This window comes from Arabidopsis lyrata (assembly GCF_000004255.2).
Source record: "Arabidopsis lyrata subsp. lyrata unplaced genomic scaffold ARALYscaffold_8, whole genome shotgun sequence".
In the NCBI taxonomy this organism is placed as follows: Eukaryota; Viridiplantae; Streptophyta; class Magnoliopsida; order Brassicales; family Brassicaceae; genus Arabidopsis; species Arabidopsis lyrata.
Window position 1 is genome coordinate 19554942 of NW_003302548.1, and position 19855 is coordinate 19574796.

At 37.3% G+C, this 19855-nt stretch overlaps 7 protein-coding genes across 7 annotated transcripts; 3 read left to right on the forward strand and 4 right to left on the reverse strand.

The window, feature by feature from the left end:
• Positions 1-151: 151 nt before the first annotated feature.
• Positions 152-1272, reverse strand: LOC9300764 (fasciclin-like arabinogalactan protein 12). Its single transcript, XM_021015879.1, has one exon. It carries the CDS (start codon positions 1242-1244, stop codon positions 315-317), a length of 930 nt encoding a protein of 309 aa, XP_020871538.1. The 5' UTR covers positions 1245-1272; the 3' UTR covers positions 152-314.
• A 1748-nt stretch (positions 1273-3020) lies between these two features.
• Positions 3021-4067, forward strand: LOC110225902 (dehydrodolichyl diphosphate synthase 7). Its single transcript, XM_021016238.1, has one exon. The coding sequence runs from the start codon at positions 3110-3112 to the stop codon at positions 3923-3925; it is 816 nt and encodes a 271-aa protein (XP_020871897.1). The 5' UTR covers positions 3021-3109; the 3' UTR covers positions 3926-4067.
• An 827-nt stretch (positions 4068-4894) lies between these two features.
• LOC9302458 (dehydrodolichyl diphosphate synthase 8) lies at positions 4895-6027 on the forward strand. Its single transcript, XM_021016239.1, has one exon. It carries the CDS (start codon positions 5017-5019, stop codon positions 5830-5832), a length of 816 nt encoding a protein of 271 aa, XP_020871898.1. The 5' UTR covers positions 4895-5016; the 3' UTR covers positions 5833-6027.
• A 72-nt stretch (positions 6028-6099) lies between these two features.
• On the reverse strand, positions 6100-7748 carry LOC110225901. Its single transcript, XM_021016237.1, has 2 exons — positions 7003-7748; positions 6100-6859 (listed from the first exon to the last, which is right to left on the reverse strand). The coding sequence occupies exons 1-2, from the start codon at positions 7283-7285 to the stop codon at positions 6135-6137; spliced, it is 1008 nt and encodes a 335-aa protein (XP_020871896.1). The 5' UTR covers positions 7286-7748; the 3' UTR covers positions 6100-6134.
• Positions 7749-8976: 1228 nt separating this feature from the next.
• LOC110225199 lies at positions 8977-11255 on the reverse strand. Its single transcript, XM_021014285.1, has 2 exons — positions 10124-11255; positions 8977-9958 (listed from the first exon to the last, which is right to left on the reverse strand). The coding sequence occupies exons 1-2, from the start codon at positions 10773-10775 to the stop codon at positions 9231-9233; spliced, it is 1380 nt and encodes a 459-aa protein (XP_020869944.1). The 5' UTR covers positions 10776-11255; the 3' UTR covers positions 8977-9230.
• Positions 11256-11654: 399 nt separating this feature from the next.
• On the reverse strand, positions 11655-13878 carry LOC9300765 (probable pyridoxal 5'-phosphate synthase subunit PDX2). The gene is made up of 6 exons (XM_021014291.1): positions 13496-13878; positions 12902-12989; positions 12744-12817; positions 12300-12491; positions 12104-12201; positions 11655-12011 (listed from the first exon to the last, which is right to left on the reverse strand). Exons 1-6 carry the CDS (start codon positions 13673-13675, stop codon positions 11876-11878), a joined length of 768 nt encoding a protein of 255 aa, XP_020869950.1. The 5' UTR covers positions 13676-13878; the 3' UTR covers positions 11655-11875.
• A 2384-nt stretch (positions 13879-16262) lies between these two features.
• LOC9302459 (serine/threonine-protein kinase GRIK2) lies at positions 16263-19816 on the forward strand. The gene is made up of 13 exons (XM_002864643.2): positions 16263-16440; positions 16875-17145; positions 17245-17619; positions 17713-17787; positions 17902-17946; positions 18143-18217; positions 18309-18396; positions 18493-18617; positions 18706-18801; positions 18893-18959; positions 19052-19173; positions 19272-19350; positions 19440-19816. Exons 3-13 carry the CDS (start codon positions 17332-17334, stop codon positions 19601-19603), a joined length of 1224 nt encoding a protein of 407 aa, XP_002864689.1. The 5' UTR covers positions 16263-16440; positions 16875-17145; positions 17245-17331; the 3' UTR covers positions 19604-19816.
• Positions 19817-19855: the final 39 nt, after the last annotated feature.

Sequence of the window (19855 nt, forward strand, 5' to 3'; positions counted from 1 at the left end):
CCAAATTAATGCCAAAAATATTGCATTTATTTTGAGTAAACAAAAAATTTAATCAACAATGTTATTTAAGTATATACAGTAGTTTTTGTTTCGCTAACATATACGAGAATCTGGCTATGTATGTATAGTATGATCATTTAAGCATACCATATCTAGAGACAAACGAGATCATATTAATTAACAAAAACAAAATTCACTCGCACAAAAATGGAAATAGAAAAAAACAAATGGAGTTGATTAACACAAAATCACATGAAAACCAAGAGAAAAATATCACCCACATGGCAGGAAATCATGAGTAATAATACTTATCATCACAAATAAAACCATCCGAGTAATGCGCTCATGAAGCAAAACGACACCGCATCACGCAGAGAACCAACGTTACGTGAAGCAAACGAAGCATCCGCCGGAGTATCATCACCGGAACTATCACTGTCTTCCTTCTTCTTCTTTGATTTCGAGACTGACGGAGCCGGAGCCGGAGCAGGTGGGCGAGGATCGAAAACTTGCTGTGGAAGCAAAACTTTATCCACCTGGTAAACAGCGAGTTGTCCATCGCTGTAGACATTACCGGAGACGGTGGTGTTGGTTACACCGGTCGTGATATTTACGGTATTGCCACTGGTGGTAACGTTAAGTGGAAAATGTCCATCGGCAGAGTCACCGGCCTGAGTCCGTAGAGGGTTACTTATTGTTTGGAAGTTAGAGGAAGAAACGTAACTTGGTATGACATGAAACTGAATAAGCTCTACTTGTTGCTCGTCGGTTAAGGAATTTAGGGTTCCGGCTTTGAGACCGGAGAACGAGGAATCACTCGGTGCGAAGATAGTGATTCCATTGTCGGAGTTCTTTAGTTGGCCGTAGAGTTGGTTAGCAACTCCGGTGGATTTGAGGAGTCGGATGAAGACGGTGAATTGACCAGCTTTCTCTAGGATTTTGGTGACGTTTGTGGGTCCTGGTGGTGTCGGAGCGACGGCTGGAGAGGGCTGAGATAGGGTTCCGGGAGTGGTGGTGAGTAGGACGAGGACGGTGAAGAGGAGAATGATGAGAGAATGTTCCATGGCTTTGTTTTTAAGAATGTTGATATTTTGTTTGTGTGAGATATGGAGTTTATATGAAGAGTAAGGGGTTATATTGAAATTGGGGTATTGATTGGTTAAGAGGTCAACATTTTTACAACTAAGTTGATTGTTAATAACCCATGACGATTTTTTTTTTTTTTTTTTTTGTGAAATTTCCATGACATCTTATCACATGAATTGCTTTACCTCCAGACAAAATTATTGGATGTATATAGCCTTTATGCCGCTGATAAGCAAAGGGGTAATTGCTTTTTTTTTTTTTTTTTTTTTTGGTTTTAATGTTGATTGTTTAGTTGTATTTTTGTTTAGTGTAATGGTTTTAGATTTAGCAGTTATAGCTGTAAAAAAAAGAGTAATTAATCAGGTTCTAATTGATAACAATTGAACAAATAGAGCTAATAATTAAAGTGTATAAAATATTATCAGTAGTTGGTATGACTGTGATAATGTATATTACACACTGTGTGTGTGTGCAAAAACTAAAAAGAAAAATCATTACTTTGTTTGTAATTATCAAATCCTGTGTATGGAACGGTGGGAGGAATAATGGAGAATGTGGTGTATGATAATGGAAGGAGCAACTTGCAACTTTGCTTGAAAATTAAGGAAAAGCAAAACAAAAAATTGATTTGTGGTGGGCTCTCTTTAATTTTTAGCATATTTCACGTAAGTGAACTTATAATTTTTGCCTAAAATATGTAATATAAATACAGTTTGTATTAGTCTTATTGTTGTGTAACACAGGGGATTTACGCCCAAATCAATAAATGAAAAAAGGACAACATAATTTCTAGAGTTCACTTGTTTTCATAGAAGCATAACAGAGGATTTAATTAACTTTTATTTATATCAAAATGAAAAAGAAGAATTATATCAAAATAAAAATAAAACTATAACGGATTAAATATTGTTTCGAAGACATTTTAACGCCCAAATCAGTAAATTGATCGAATATAATTAGATTTGTCTGCATGTGAAATACATAGGAATTGATCGAAAGATTCCCATTAAATTAAGGAAACAGTTTCTCAAGCCGTGAATAACTTTCATTTTACATTTTGTTTTTTTTTTTTAAAAAGGAAACTTTCATTTGCCTTTTTAGTGAGACAGTTTTCATTTACTTTTGCCATTTCTCTTTTCGAATTCCACTTTCCACACTATACATTATACATGTCAGCATATCATTGTAATTTTAAAATATTTATAAAAATTGTACTTTGAATTGAACAAATTATAAATATTTTATGACAAAAATTATCAAAAAAATTAAGTTCATTTTTAAATCGTAATGAACATAAGTTTGTAATTGACAAACTACTTGAAGGGGAGTGAGATTTGTGAAGGTAGGTGTGAATTGGTTTTGTAAGTGTAAGTGGGGTATTAATGAAAACAACCTTATCATCCTACTATGATGTTTATGCTTTTATCAGATTTGATTTTGATTGACATCCTCAAATCTGGTTACTATAGCTCTATTTTCTTGTTGATAAATAAAAATGATGGCTCATTGGATTACTAATTAGAGATTTGAAAAAGAATTTAATTGAAACTAAAAGATAAAAACGGAAAGTAGAATAAATAGATAGACCTCACAACCACTTTTTCGTGTCATTTCCATTCGATCTTAGAAAAGTATTTACGTGTTTCTGGTCCAAAACCAATAAAATCTTGTGTAGAGGTTAATTTTCCAAAAATTTCTGTGATAGACTGATAGTTAAGCAGATTACATATTTCTGTTATCTTGACTTAATATAAATACTTTTTTTTTTTTTTTAATTGCATTTTTTCTTAACCGGGGACATTACATATTTGATTAAACCAAGAAGAAAGTGTAAACACTAATCAGCCATTTTCTCCCTTACCCTAAATATCAGCCGTATAATATGCTCATTCCATTTGCATTCCCTCCAAAAAGAAAAAAACTTCATTGCTCTTGTTTATATTTCACTCTCAACAAAACCAAAAACGGCAATGTATTCTTGAATAAATCTCCTCTGATAACCAAAAAAGCCCGATTTTCCGAGATGAATACTCTAGAAGAAGTAGGTGAATTCACTCAAATCTTCGACGCTTTGATGAGTCTAATGAGGAAATTTTTATTCAGAGTTCTATGCGTGGGTCCAATCCCTACTAACATTTCATTCATCATGGATGGAAACCGCAGGTTCGCCAAGAAACACAATCTTAAAGGCCTAGACGCAGGACATAGAGCCGGTTTCATATCCGTGAAATATATTCTTCAATACTGCAAAGAGATTGGTGTACCGTACGTGACACTCTACGCGTTTGGTATGGATAATTTCAAGAGAGGACCTGAAGAAGTCAAGTGTGTCATGGATCTAATGCTTGAGAAAGTCGAGCTTGCGATCCATCAAGCTGTCTCCGGGAATCTAAAGGGGGTGAGAATAATCTTTGCCGGTGATTTAAATTCGTTAAACGAGCGTTTTAGAGCTGCGGCGCAGAAACTGATGGAGCTAACGGAGGAGAATAGAGATCTGATTGTGGTGGTTTGCGTTGCTTACAGCACAAATCTCGAGATTGTTCACGCTGTTCGAAAATCTTGTGTTAAAAAGTGTAAAAATGGAGATGGTGCTGTAGTTTTGGAGGTGAGTGATGTTGAAGGATGTATGTATACATCGGCTGTGCCAGATCCGGATCTTGTTATCAGAACCGGAGGAGGAGATCGGCTGAGTAACTTCATGACGTGGCAAACTTCGAGGTCTCTTCTTCACAGAACGGAGGCTCTTTGGCCGGAGTTAGGACTCTGGCATTTGGTTTGGGCCATTCTGAAATTCCAAAGAATGCAAGATTGCTTGCAGAAGAAGAAAAAGCTCGATTAAATAGTTTCTAAGTTAAACCCTAGAACGAACTTTTACCCTTTATTATGTTTGATTATGTGTTTCTCGCCGACAATAAACTATGAATCGAAACGAAAAAGCACAAGAAAATCATTTTTATTATGTATTGGATCTAAATGACAAACACGAAGGCACAAAAACATCGATAATCGTTGGTTTTAACGATGCTAAAACACTACAATTAGAGGGTTAATCTAAACACAATTTGGTAAACAAAAAGCAAACAAATCTTTAAAGATTTAGTACTTGGCCATCTAAGAACCTAAAGGCAATCTCAGTCACCTGCCAAATAACTTTTAAAAAATTGTTCTTCGAGAGAATCTTCTAGCTAGATTCATCTAGAGGTTTACTTCTGTCTTGTTGAGGAGAACAGCTGATTCTTCCATTTGCCAGATTTCTTGGCTGGTTTGGGATTTGAGTCCAAATTTCTTGCAGTGGGTTTTCAGCTTGAAGGTGCAGAAAGAGAATTGATGTTACAGATTTTAGGTTCAAAACAGTTCAAATAGTCTTTCTGCTATCACGGTGAGCAATATCATAGGCGTTTCAACTGATACCACTCTGAAATTTGTGAGTAAACTCGTGGATTGGAGCTCACAAGACGGTAAAATCTTGTTACGCTTTATTGCAAACACGACAACCATTTTTGTGTGTCATTGCATTCGAACTTAGAATAGTAGAAGAGTCTTTACGTGTTTAATAATCTGTCCCATAACATATTTCTGTAATCTTTTTTTAAAACTAAATTTAAAAGTAATAATTTAAAAGTGGTTATAGATAATTAGATACAGAAGTATTTTTTTTTAATTTAAATATAATCCTTAATTAAAAAGAAATAACATATTTGATTAAACCAAGAAGAAAGCCATCAATCACTAAATCACCCATTTTCTCCCTCCCCCTAAAAATCAGCCGTATCATCATATGATCATTCCATTTGCATTCCCTCAAAAAAACAAAAAAAAAAAACTCCATTCTTAATTTTTGTTTATATTCCGTCCACTCTCAACAAAACCGAAAACACCAAAGTTCTTGAATTCTCTCCGATAACCATAATAAAATCCCGTTTTTCTGATATGAATACCCGAGAAGAAGTAGGCGAATTCACTCAAATCTTCAACGCTTTAATGAGTCTAATGAGGACATTTATATTCAAAGTTCTACGCGTCGGTCCAATCCCTACTAACATTTCATTCATCATGGATGGAAACCGCAGGTTCGCCAAGAAACGCAATCTTGAAGGCTTAGACGCAGGACACAGAGCCGGTTTCATATCCGTGAAATATATTCTTCAATACTGCAAAGAGATTGGTGTACCGTACGTCACACTCTACGCCTTTGGTATGGACAATTTCAAGAGAGGACCTGAAGAAGTCAAGTGTGTCATGGATCTAATGCTGGAGAAAGTCGAGCTCACGATTGATCAAGCTGTATCCGGGAATATGAACGGCGTGAGAATTATCTTTGCCGGTGATTTAAATTCGTTAAACGAGCGTTTTAGAGCTGCGACGCAGAAACTGATGAAGCTTACGGAGGAGAATAGAGATCTGATTGTTGTGGTTTGCGTTGCTTACAGCACAAGTGTCGAGATTGTTCATGCTGTTCGAGATTCTTGCGTTAGAAAGAGTAAAATTGGAGATGGTTCTGTAGCTTTGGAGTTGAGTGATATTGAAGAGTGTATGTATACATCCGTCGTGCCGGTTCCGGATCTTGTGATAAGAACCGGAGGAGGAGATCGGCTGAGTAACTTCATGACGTGGCAAACTTCTAAGTCACTTCTTCACAGAACGGAGGCTCTTTGGCCGGAGTTAGGGCTCTGGCATTTGGTTTGGGCCATTCTGAAATTCCAGAGAATGCAAGATTACTTGCAGAAGAAGAAGAAGTTCCACTAAATAGTTTCTAAGTTAAACCCTAGAAAGAAAAATGTTAAACCCTAGAATGAACTTTAACCCTTACGTTTGATTACAGGTTTCTTGTGGTGTAAGAAACAAAGAACCGAAACTGTGAAAACACAAGAAAATCCTTTTTATTATGTATGTGATATAAATAACAAGCACAAAGACATGAAACATCGATAATATTTCAAATTAACGATGCTAAAACACTAAAATTAGAGGCTTAATTTAAAGATAGTGTGGTAAATTAAACAAAAACAAATAAATCCCTATATTCTATCATTAAATCTTTAAAGATTTTAGTACTTAGCCACTCCAGGACCAGGTTTGCCTTGGAACCTGCAGCCATTACAGAGAGGCGAGAACAGAGAAGGAGTTTGGTACTTGTCTTTTCCACCCATCAGAGGCATCGGGACTCCGGTCTTAACCGGACTAACGTATCCAGGCCGATATGTTTTCCCCAAAACGCCCTCGACGAGATCACTCAGGTTAAAGAACTTAAACTGAGTCTCTAGGTGAGCAAAAACATCATCTTTAGGAAGCTGATAGTTATGAACTCTATCTTCTTCTTTCCCAATTGGTCTAAGCTGAATATCCATCTGAAAAATCCCAGATACCGTGACTCTCACGTTATTCCTCTCATCTGTTCTCTCAACAACAACTTCCCTTTCTTCAAGATCAATTCTCCACTCTGCTTCACCTCCGGTAGGAACTTCAACTTCTTCTCCGTTCCATCTCACCACGAGAGAGTCTACAGAATCGTCCCAAGACGAAACCTTCTTGGCTGCGATGAAAAGGTTGTGGTTATCGAACATCACTGCGAAGGCTTGAACCCATGTGAAGTCTCTTGTTCTACCAGCAGGTCTTGTACCAATGAAATGTGCATTGATTTGAAGATTCTCGTCAGAGACGATGGCGAAGTTTCCATCTTTGTTTCCGTGGAAGTAGAACATCACTCCATCTCCTCCCACAAATCTTGGGTCGTAACACAAAGATCCATACCCATTACAGTTTGCTTTCCTCCCTATTCAAGAACAAAAATCAACCAAAGATTAATAAGTGTGTTAGAAATCTCACATTGACACATGTTACAAACTTAATAAAAAATATGAAAAATACATTTTGGAGCTTTGAAAATGTTTCAAAATGTTGAGATTTGGAAATTACATTTGCAAGTGACTTCACATTTGCTGCTACAATCGACGAAACAAGCTTTTTTCTTCTTGTTCATCTTCGGTTTCCTCTCGGGGCATTCCTTAGGACAAGTGAGGATCTTTTGGTTACAAGATCCTCTCGCCAAGCATTGAACTCGCTCTTGACCCGAGCCAAGTGGATACAAAACCTTGTAGTTCGTTGAAGCTGCATCATAAGCACCTTTCTTCCCTTTCTCGGTAGCAGAAACCGCGAAAACAGAGACAAGAACTATAATAGTCACAAGAACCCGCGACATTTTGTTTGTGGTTTTGAAAGAAACAGTGGTTTGTTGTATATTTCTGAACGTGAGTGTTGATTTGATAGAAGTGGAGGGAGTGTTCTTATAGACCAGAGAGGCTTGAAGTAAGCAGGGGAGACCGGCTTAATTGACGGTCCAGAGTTGATCAAAATCACATGAAGAATCGAAGACCGTGTCAGAAACAGCTTCCACTTTTGTTTATTAAATTCTTTTGGGAGAACCACCACTTGATTTCAAATTCAAGTCCAAGAATTGAGTATTTAACTAAAAATGAAAACTTACATTTCTTAATAGGGAAAAGTCAGCCTATAGAAAAAAAAAAAATAGAGATATAAATCATTAACCACGAATCAACTCATCAAATTTCCATTGAAACGACAATTTATCATATTCACAATGACCAGTCCTAATTATCCACAATTTTTGAATACTTTATACAAGAAAGCCTCTGAAAACTTAAGTCCGCAAGTTCTAATATGAGTATTATTACAGTTTACGAGGCATTGCGAAAAACTAACTAAAATTATCAAAGAATTATTAAGCTAGGTTCTTATCAAAAAAAATATATTCCCTCCGTTTCAATTTGGTTGTCGTTGTACGATTTAAATTTTGTTTCATAATAGTTGTCGTTTTAGGTTTTCAATGCAAATGTTTGGTGAAAAGTCCAGTTTTATCCTTATTGTTTTAATGTTTTAGCCAATGAAATTTTTTATAAAATATATTAATAAAGGGTAAAACAGAAAGTTAATGTTTTTCTTAATTTGTGTGAAAAAACCTTAAACGACAATTAAAACGAAACGGAGGGAGTATATATTAATTCAGCTAGGTTAAGTCTTTACTTATTATGTTTTCCTGTCTATGGAACGCTGCTTGATCATAAAAAAATTAGAGAGAAAATAGCTAAATGTTAGGGAAGCACACTATGTTTCACGTAACATAATAAGTCAACCCAAACGAAAATGATTAACGAATTACGTACCATACTTTAGATTACAAAATTTAAAATTTGTTAGATACGAGAATAGCTATATATTTTACGTCAAAAACATAACTGTATATTTCAACAATTTTAGCTAGTTGATCTAGGACCTTGAACAAAAAAAATGATCTAGGACATTATTAAAAATATTACTAATATCTACAATAATGTTATATACTAATGATAAATTCAACTTTTTCACATTATCTCTGCGGCGCCGTGGAGTATGTTTTCCACAATATCTATTCGTAGATTAAAGGATGAAAAGCTAATGAGAGCCATTGATCACGGATCTAGGCACTGTATTTTTAATACTATTAAAAATAATAATCAAACCACGAGTGGTTGAACTAACTCTAATCATCATTCGTGGAGTTGACATTTGTATATATGTTAATTTCATTTTTTGAGTAGCTTGTATTGAAGTCATGTACTCATGTGATGTGTAACATAATTTAATTTCCTTGGATCACATGAACTATGCCTAGAAAGTTGCAAACTTTTATTTTGTGCATTAATTTATTTGATTATTATTTAAATATGATTTTTGCTATTGGTTTATAAGTTTTGGTGAAAAGAGTGCTCTAGAAGCATCTGCAGTTGTTCTTCAGAACCCCAAAGAAACACTTGCTTTCCGAGTGTAATACATACAAAATACTGGAACCAAGAAACTTAATGTCAGATCCAAATACATGAATATACACACAAGTACAGTTTTATTTTTTTAATTGTTAGATAAACGTATAGGTACAGAAAATACAACAAAGGAAACAATAAGAAATCAAGGGGTTGCTTCTGACATTTCTTAAACCCTCACAAACGGGCCAAATATTATCTTCTTGGCTCTTATTACATCACTTTTATGAATATAAAATATTTCCAGAAATAAAACAGTAACAAATACGAAATTTCCATGAATTTATTCAAAAATCAAAGAAGTTTCCATCTTTCTCCTTCTCCACATTAGATGTCAGCAGAAAGTGATTCTTCTTGAGGCTTGAACCTGCAGAGTCTGCAAGTGGGTGAGAACAGAGAAGGCGTTTGGTATTTGTCTTCTCCTCCCAATACAGGCATTGGGACTCCAGTCTTGGCAGAGCTGACGTAATCAGGACGGTAGGTTTTCCCCAAAACACCCTCAACGAGCTCACTTAGGTCTAAGAACTTGAACTGAGTCTCAAGATGAGCAAAAGCGTCATCCTGCGGCAATTGGTAGTTGTGAACTCTGTTCTCTTCTTTCCCTATAGGTCTCACTCTGATGTCCATCTGAACAAGACCAGAGACAAGTACTCTTACGCTGTTTCTCTCGTCAGTTCTTTCGATGATGATCTCTCTCTTTTGTCCCGAAATTTCCCTCCATTCGGATTGTTCGTCTTCAGGGAGGGTGATGAGTTCTCCATCGTATCTGATGGTAAAGGCGTCAGATGTTTCATCCCATTGGTTCACTCTATTGGCTGTGATCACGAGCTTGTGGTTTTCGAACATAACATTTAAGGCTTGAACCCATGTGAAGTCTCTGGTTCTGCCAACGGGTCTTGTACCGATGAAGTGAGCGTTGATCTGGAGATTGTTGTCTGAAACAATCGCAAAGTTTCCACCTTTGGATCCGTGGAAATAGAACATCACACCGTCTCCTCCGACAAATCGAGGGTCGTAGCACAAAGATCCATAGCCATTGCAGTTCGTTTTTCTCCCTGAAAGAGAGAAGAAATCCGGAATTAGTTCAAGTTACTTGGGCTAGAAGATATCAATTCCTTGTACCCCAACTAATCAATCCATGACTGAAATCTATGTTCATACGTATGCCAGAAGCAAACTGAATCTAAACAAAAGAGACCAATTGAATAGAATGTACTTACATTTGCAGGTAGCTTCACATTTGTTAGTGCAGTCAATGAAGCAACCTTTGGTGTTCTTGTTCTTCGTGGGCTTCCTCTTGGGACACTCACCAGGGCAAACAAGAGTCTTGTAATAACATGATCCCCGACCCTGGCACATGGCCTGCTCTTGTCCTGTAGGCAACGGTGATAATATTCTGTATCTCGCAGCTGCTTCACTCTCCTCCTTGTCTTTCTTCTCCTTCTCCTTCCTCTCTTTCTCCTTCTTCTCCTTCTCCTTCCTTTCCTTATCCTTCTTTTCCTTTTCCAGTTTATCCTTCCTCTCTTTTTCCTTCCTTTCCTTATCCTTCTTTTCCTTTTCCTCTTTCTCCTTCTTCTCCTTTTCCTTCCTTTCCTTATCCTTCTTTTCTTTTTCCTCCTTATCCTTTTTGTCCTTCTCCTTCTTGTCCTTGGCCGCCTTCTCCTTGTCCTTCTTCTCCTGGTCTTTGTCCTTTGGACCGTTACCGTTACTTTTGCCTTTGCCATCATCTCCTTTACCCTTGTCTACTTGTACCTCGTTCCCCTTGCCGTTTTTACCGTTGCCTTTGCCACCATCTCTCTCTGCAATGACAATATCGGTCAAGAGAAGCAATGCAATGAGCGCGACAAGCACATATGACTGTCTGCGCTCCATCTCTAGAGTTCAAGTCTGCTTCTTTAATTAGCTTCTTCTTCTTCTTCTTCTTCTTTTTTTTTCAAAATGTTTATGTGTTTTTGGTGTGGTGAAATGTTGTTGCAGAAGAAGGGATTATATAGAGTGGAGAAAAATTGAGTTGACTTATTAAAACCCCATATGATAATATCCCTTGCTTCATCTTAAGAAAGAAGCCGACTCTTTGAGTTCATCTCAAGTCGTCTCCATTGATTTCTTAACAAAAACCTAGCTTGATGAAGCTTCAACATCAAGTCTTTTAGCTAGAAAATAGTTGTTTAATTTAAACACAACCGTACAATATATTATCATTTCACATTCTTTTTTACCTATTTCTCAATGCCTCGTGATCAAAACATATTTGTAATTACTTCATTTTTCCCCAATTAACCAAAATTCTTCACCGGTTTTTCTCATAGTAACTTGCTAATATTATGTAATCACACTATGTAAATCTAAATCTTTCTCTAAAACTTTTCAGTTTAATTGATTGTTCTTGGTGCCTTTATGTGCAAGGAAACGAGTAGCGGAAACGTGAGGATGCCTTAAATGAAGAAGAAAGCCCTCATGTCTTAACATATCTGTAAACGTGTGCATTTTAAGAAACTTTCTCCGACTTTCATTGGCCCAAAGCCGCCCACTATAACAATTAACAAGATTGCACCTTTTCGAGAAAGCAAAAAAGGAAAGTCAAACGCGCCAAAGTCAGCTGTTCGGTTTACTATAAACCGGGTTAGCTTCTTAAACATGTTAACCAAAACCATACCGAGTTACTCTTTCAAAGTCTGTCTATAAAAGCTGCCAGTTTTCTAAAGCTCAATTCTTGGCCAAATGACTTCTGTTCACAGTTCACAAGGCACAAAACCAAAATGAACCAGGAGAGCTGTTTGAGATTCAACGGTATACAAAAGTTGTATTAAGAAACAAGTGTACATGAATTCATTAAAGAGTCTTGTGAAACTTTCTTGTGTGCAAATTGCAAACTAGCTTGCAATTTTTCCAAAAACATCGTAAGAAAGATAAAGAATCTGACACTTTCTATAGTTTTTATTTTAAGAAGTGTGTCTCTTCTCACTGTTCAGTTATTGAAATATAGGAAGATCAGGCTTAGCTGGCTCGGGACCGGCACTTGTTTCTCCAACAGATACAACAGTGTTACTACTGTTTGAAGAAGCTCCTTGTTCGATCTCTTTTGTCATCTTTATGAAATAACTGTGCCTGGAAAAAAATGAAACCAGAAAGAGTAAAATCTGAGCATATAATTCGCTGTTGAAGATATCAAAAGACCGGGGAAAAAGTTAACTAATTACCATCGCGTGTCTGCAGTTAGCTCGGGATGAAAAGCAGTAGCTAACAAGTTTCCTTGTTTCACAGCAACAATGACTTTTGTTTCAGGAAGAGCATCTTCCTGATTTATCCGGAAAAAAATGAAACCAACAAGAAGGGATTCATACAAGTCCTCACAAAAGAGTAATCGTTTCATGAAAATTAGTGAATTGAGCAAACCTCTTGGATTTGTACGGTGGAGCTTGAATACAAGACCTTGTTTGATGGGACGGGATAATCCGCCAGGACTTCGACATCAGGACCTACATCAAGAACAGCTGGAGCACGTATGAACACTCCCCGGTATGTCTCTGGCCCCCCTTCTTGAGATGTTAGTTGAGGTACTGAGATATCAGCTTCAAAACTTTGAATCTACACATCGAAAACAAATTTAAGAACAATCTAAGATGTGAATCAATATGAAATTAGTCAACCAGAGACCTACAAATCTTTTTACTCCAATTGATTTATGAAAAGACCGAGTTTTATATATAAGTACATCACAACTCATGCTGATATAAGCAGTCTCTTTTTCCACATTTTGCAAGTCAAGATTAATTTACATATGTGCTTACACATCTCTTAAACATGAACTCGGAATCTTGGTAAGAGACATAATTTTACCTGGCTGCCGAAGAAGTTCCTATGCACAGTGCAATCAAGGCCACCAACTAACTCTTGACCTCCCTCTTTCTGACCTGAAATTTCCAACATGTTCACGTTTTTAGTTTCTAAACTATTTCGCAACACAAATGACAGGAAGATGGATTAAAAGTACTCACCAACCGCTCTGTCTGCCAAGAATATAAGACCCGCGCATGTCCCCCAAACAGGTTTCCCCATCTTAACAAACTCACGTAGAGCCGGAAACTTCAAAAGAGCAACAAATGAAAGAAAATTAGAGCAGAGAAGAGACTTCTATACTATTCTTCGTCCTCACCACCAAAAATAAACGTAAATGAAAGCTCTCCTTTTCAAGATTCTAGCTAGACTCATCATCGGTTCCATTAAAGCTAGGAAAAATCATGCATAAGATCATCTAATCAAAGAGTAGTTTGGTCCACAATGTTTAAAGGTTCCAGGTACAAAACATTTACTTGAAGATTAACTCTCAGCCTAATCCAAAGTTCCTTCATTTTCAATCTCAAAGCCAATTCTTTTGAACAATACCAACTGAATTAGTCAGGTATAAGAGACGATTGACTGAAATTCAGGGAAAATCTAATAGCTTCAGTTGAAAAAATCCAACATTTTGGTGAATAACGCCAGATTAGTGTCAAAACACACATAAAAAAAAGGAACCTTTACTAGTTTCTTCAAGTGGGTCCTCGCAAAAACAATAAATTTAGATTCTAGAGAGAAAGAAAGGACCGGACCAAGTTATGGTACTCGGCGAGTTTGGCCATGGTGGTGCTCTCGCCGCCAGGAATGATGAGAGAGGAAACGGTGAGAAGCTGGTCAGCCTTCCTAATCTCGACGCCTTGGACACCGAGCCGCCGCAGAGCCGCGATGTGCTCATTGAAAGAACCTTGCAAAGCTAAAACTCCGACGGTCATTTGCGGCGGCGTGAAGAGAGAAAGTGTCAGAATTCAGATAATAAACACCAATAAAACTCTGCGTGAATGGAATTGGGACACTCACAAAAGCCTTTTGTGTATCTGCGAGTGGCGACAATTTCTTTCCCTTTTGTTTTGTGTTTCTTTCTTTGCCCACGATTTGGAATTCTATGCAGATATTTTCTCTCACATTAAAAACAATTTTACATAGGAGTATATTAGTATTACGAATTAACAACTATTTTGCACAAATCAATTTAAGAAGCCAGAGACAATTTTATGCTAATGAAAACTTATTCAATATTTACAACTTATTAAGCTTTTTATGTGAAACAAGAGTTTTTTTTCTTAACAATTTTTTTTTATAAAAATAAAGAATTCTCTAGGAAAAATTGTAATTTATTTTACAAATTTTTAAAGATGATGATGTAATATTATATATACAAGGTTTTTTTAATAAAGGTAGAGATGTCCATGTTTTTTTTTTTTTTTTTTTTTAATCAAACACCATTTCTATTAAGATATCGGAAATAGACTCTCCGCTAGGGAGAGCCAATCAGGAACCGACGAACTTACATGGGAAAATAGACTGTTTCGAGATCGAGCTTGTTTAGCTAAACAATATGCTCGAGTATTTGAACTTCGAGGAAGGAATCTAATACTAAAAGAAGGGAAAAAACAAACGAGTGACCGGAAAGATGCCATTTCTGCTGCGAAGGTTGGCCAAGCGTCTTGGTTGTCAATGATCGATATCATGTCCGAGCAATCAGATGCGAAGGCGCAAGTAGTAATGCCTAGCGAGATCAAACAATCCATTGCCCAAAGCAAAGAATCAATCTCCGCGTGGAGAGGTGAGAGGCTTCGTCTCGAACTCTTTAAGCCAAGTTGGAGAATACGGTCTTGGTCGACTAAAACCCAACCATGTCCACTTAGAGAGTCCTCCGAATGCCAGGAAGCATCCGTTTGACATTCTGAGATCTGGGGAAGAGACGAGTGGAGTAAAACCGGGCAGGCGAGAGGCTCAGGCTCTTCCACTTCTTTCGTGTTCGCTTTCTTCCAAACAAAGGCTTCTTGTAAGGCCAAAGCCAAAGTCTCATGAGGAGGTTCTTTAAAGTTTTCAAAGCAAAATCTGTTACGACTTTTCCAAATATACCATAATATCCATGGAAAGAGTTCCAGAGTGTCCTATTCTATTCCGAATTCTTTCCCACGCCAGAAAAGAAAGTCGAAATTATAGAAGAGAGAACTTCTGGGGAAAATATTCCCTGAGGTAGGAATGGGTGATAAGGCCCAAATTTGCCTCGAAGGCGGACAGTCAAAGAGAAGATGGTTTATAGATTCTTCAGGACCCCCACAACGAGGGCATCCTTTCTCATTGCCAATATGACGATAGGATAATCTCTGGAATGTGGCTAGACATCCTGAGACACATTGCCACGCGAAATGCATAAGCTTTCGCGTAGTTTTTAACTTCCATACCTGTGCCTGAAGTGCCGAAACACTAGGTCCCTGAAAAGGGGGGTCACAGGTAGGGCGAGATAACTCTCGCGCTGCCCAGTATCCTGATTTAACAGAATAGTTTCCGGATTTTGTATACGACCAGCTAAAACCATCGCTCAAGTTGGTGCGACTTGGCCGAATCCCGAGAATCAGTGGAATGTCAGCGGGATCAATCAACGCTTGAAGGCGATCCAGCTTCCAAAGCTGTGTTGATTGATCAATCAGATCATTGACATAGAGAAGAGGCTCTCTAGTGTCAAGGAGGCTCTTGGCAGCTCTCGCAGGAATAGTGGGAATCCATGGGTCCTCCCAGACTTTGGTTAGCATTCCGGAGCCGATGGTTCGCCGATGACCCGAGACAAGAAGTGGTTTGGAAGCCATTATGCTTCTCCAGCCATATGAAGGCCGATTCGAGCTTCCTATGTGTAAAGGGTCGCTAAAGCGAAAATAACGTCCCCTTAAGACCCTACTTAAAAGAGAGTTAGGAAATCTGATAAGGCGCCATAATTGCATAGCCAATAAGGCTAGATTAAATTCCTCTAGCGTTCTAAAGCCAAGACCACCTTCAGCATAAGGTGTACAGAGTTTATCCCATGCAATCCAGTGAATGCCATTGCTATTTTCGTTAGTTTTCCACCAGAAGTTTGCAATGGCACTGCTTAATTTTGAACGAATTGCTTTGGGGAATAGGAAACACGACATTACATATGTCGGAAGAGCCTGCGCAACAGACTTTATGAGGACTTCTTTGCCACCTTTGGACAAGAACTTTGCGGACCAAGTATTAAGCCTTTTTTGAAGTCGGTCTCTGACAAAGGAGAATACTTGAACTTTTGAGCCATGAATCTGTTCAGAAAGGCCGAGGTACGATCCCATACCCCCATCGCGATGAATTCCAATTACCGCTTTAATGGTATTCCGGGTTGAGTTATGATGTCCATGCTTAAATATTTCATTATGTCTTGTTTGATTGTAACATACTATTATTGTTAGAGAACCAACGAATTTAGTTTTAGCTGTTTTGTCACATTAGCTGGTAATGATTTAAATATGAAACTCCATTTTAAAAAGAATATACAAAAAAAAAAAAATATAAACCCCAAAAAAAAAAAAACGAAGGGGAGAGAATCTCGATCAAAGGCTTCGAAGCTCCTTTTTTTTGGTGTGTGTCTAAATCTCTCACGCACGACGTTGAGAGAGCCCTTTCCTTGCGATCTTATTATTGTCTTCCTCTGCTCCGATCGATTTCAAAATTCAGCTTCAATGTATGATTTTTCGCTCTTACCTTCAATTTCTGGCATCTTCTGATAAACTTTTCATTGCATCCGATTCCGAAATTAGGGTTTTTTTTTTTTTTTTCTTTTTCAATTTTCAAAATTTAGGCAGATTATGGTTTGTGATTTATATGAATTGAAAGCTGGGGGGTTCTTGAGTTTGCTGTAGAATTTGGTCGTTCTTCTCTCCATCTTTTCATTGTTCGATACTACCTACAATGATTTCGATCACTTTTTTTTTTAAATCTTTCGTTCATTAGAGTTGACTATTTGGATTGACAAAGTGTACACCTTTACGCCAGAATCATCATACCCACAATGTGATTTGACTTATCAACACAAGCTTTTAAATTTGTAAAATCAGTCGTAGTGGTTGTTGTTGTTATCAGCGAATCTAATGAGAATTTGACCCTTTTTTTTTGCAGAACGTGAATTTATTGATGGTTGTTGAAGCTGTGTAGCTAGCTATTAATAGTTGGGGCTATGCATTCAAAGAGTTGCTGCTCGTGAAGAAGGAAGCTGAGGAATTGGGGTTATAATATAGTTTATCTATAAGGTTTTCAGTCTTGGACATGTCGCGTTTCGATTGCAGTTGTTATGATATCTCTAGTTGTATTATTCATCTCGCTGAATGGCATCCTTTGGAATAGTCAAGTTCATCGGGCTTGAAGCCCTCAAAACCCCTTTTATCGTGGGGTAAGATTTCTATTTCTACCGAGGTTTTTGTGTGTTTATTTATTTGTATGCTCAATTCAGGATGTTAATGTTGATGTCACTTTTTTTTTCTTTGTACAGGTTCCTCAGTTAACTTGAGGATTTTATATTTTCATCATACATTGAGGAGCAATTTGTTTTTTTTTTTTTTTTTTTGAGAAGTAGATCATGTTTCGTGATAGTATTTTGTTTGCCCGTACCATGGGTTGCTTTGGATGCTTTGGCACTTCTGGTGGTAGAACCCGACAGCCGCCCAAGCCCTACGATGATGATACATATTCATGTGATAGTGATGTAACTAGCACTGCGAGAGGAGAAGAAGAAGAAGATGAAGAAGAAGTAGAGCAGAAGAGCCGCTCTAAACGATCTGAGGAAATTTTGAAATATAGATTAGATAATGGATTAATCTGCAGGCATATTCCAGTGAGAGAAACTAATGAACTTATACGTGGAGAGGTAAGTGACTCCTTGTGCGTATCTCTCATATTATTGCTTCTTAGAATATCCCATGGCGTGTCTATACCAATTTATTTGTTGTTTGATATGTAGGATGAAAATGGTGACAAGACAATCAATGAGTATGTTCGCGTATGTAAAATTGGAGCTGGTAGCTATGGTAAAGTGGTAAGTGTGATCTCATTTACACAATACTATCCAATCCTTTCAGTGTATCCTTCAAAAGTATCCCGGGTTTTGGATTCCAGAACATTATTTTTTTTTTTTTTGCATTCACAACAGGTTTTATATCGAAGCACGTTAGACGGCCAGTATTATGCTATCAAGGTAACCTCCTGTTTCTTTCCCTCATTACCGCGTGAAACTGAAACCTTTTTTTGGTTTTGTTTTGTTTAGCTGGTGTTATTCATTTGAACTATGATCCTTCAATATAGTACAAATTATACAAGTTAATTTGTTTAATTGATCACTTATATGGCTTGTAGCTCTCTGACATATTATGATTTAATACTTGGATTTCCAGGCATTTCACAAGTCCCATTTATTAAGGCTAAGGGTTGCACCTTCAGAGACTGCTATGAGTGATGTTCTTCGTGAGGTATCCTTAGTTTTGGCATTGCTAAACAGCATTTCTATTTGTTTTATTTTAGAGAAGTTATGTTTACGCTCATTTATCTCATCACTTTCAGGTTATGATTATGAAAATTTTGGAGCATCCTAACATCGTTAACCTCATTGAGGTGATAGATGACCCAGAAACTGATCATTTTTACATGGGTACTTAATTTCCTTTCTCTTTTCTACTGTTTCGATATATACTCTCTGTGGAAAGAGCCTTTAATCTTACAATGTTTGTCTTCTGGTTTCTCCTAGTTCTCGAATACGTTGATGGAAAATGGGTATATGACGGGTCTGGACCGCCGGGTGCTCTCGGAGAGAAAACTGCTAGAAAGTATTTGCGGGATATAGTTACTGGCCTGATGTATCTTCATGCTCATGTATGATCTTCATTGTTTAGCGTGCTTCTCTCCCTTCATGTTTCATCACCTAATACTGTCTTGATACTATTCTATGGGGGAAAAACAGGATGTAATTCACGGGGACATTAAACCCGACAATTTGTTGGTTACTAGTAGCGGTACAGTGAAGATAGGAGATTTCAGTGTCAGCCAAGTATTCAAGGTAATAAATGATATGTTAATTTTTTATCTTCATTAATTCTTGATATGCATCTAGTGACCTGAGTGCTAGCATCGATCTGTTGTTGCTACAGGATGATGATGATCAGCTGCGTCGATCTCCCGGGACTCCAGTCTTCACTGCTCCAGAATGTTGTTTAGGTCAGCTTCCTTTCTAATATCTCTCTAAGCTTGGTCTTAACTCCAAGTGTATGGAGAATAAGCGAGTATCTTTTTCTTTGGATTAAAATCAGTATCAGGTATAACGTATAGTGGCAGAGCTGCGGATACATGGGCAGTGGGAGTTACTTTGTATTGTATGATATTGGGACAATACCCGTTTCTTGCGGATACTCTTCAGGACACGTACGACAAGGTAGGTTTTGCATCTGATCAATGCTTTCGTTGGATCTTAAGAAATCTAATTGAAAATCTTATAACCTCCAATGGTTCATAATCTGTTATCTCTTACAGATTGTTAACAACCCTTTGATAATCCCGGATGGATTGAATCCTCTTCTTAGAGATTTGATCGAAGGTCTCCTTTGCAAAGGTAATTTATTTCGTTCCTTTTGGTGTAGTTAAACTGTACAAAGCATAGAATTGAGTCCTTATGTGTGTATACCAATGGCGGTTTTGCAGATCCGAGCCAGAGAATGACACCGAAGAATGTGTCGGAGCATCCATGGGTCATTGGAGAAGACGGGCACGTCCCTGAGTATTTTTGTTGGTGCAAACGCAATGCTGCCTCAAAGATTGAAGAAGAAGAAGCTAATGGGATCTCTGAAACCTCAGATCCTAACTAAAAAAACTCGGATGCTTTTGATCGTTTTAAGAAATGTACAAGCTTTGAAGAATAGATGCATCTACTTAACCGTACAAGTTTGACCTCGATTGAGGTCATTGTTTTTCTTTTTATTTAATACTAGATAATTTTCATGTTATTGTCCATTGTTTATAAATTTCAAAACAAATTGATTTTGATTGTGACTTTGATTTACCTTTTTCTCAAAAGTAAACATATCTCTCAATTATTTACTTTAAAAGTGCATGTATAA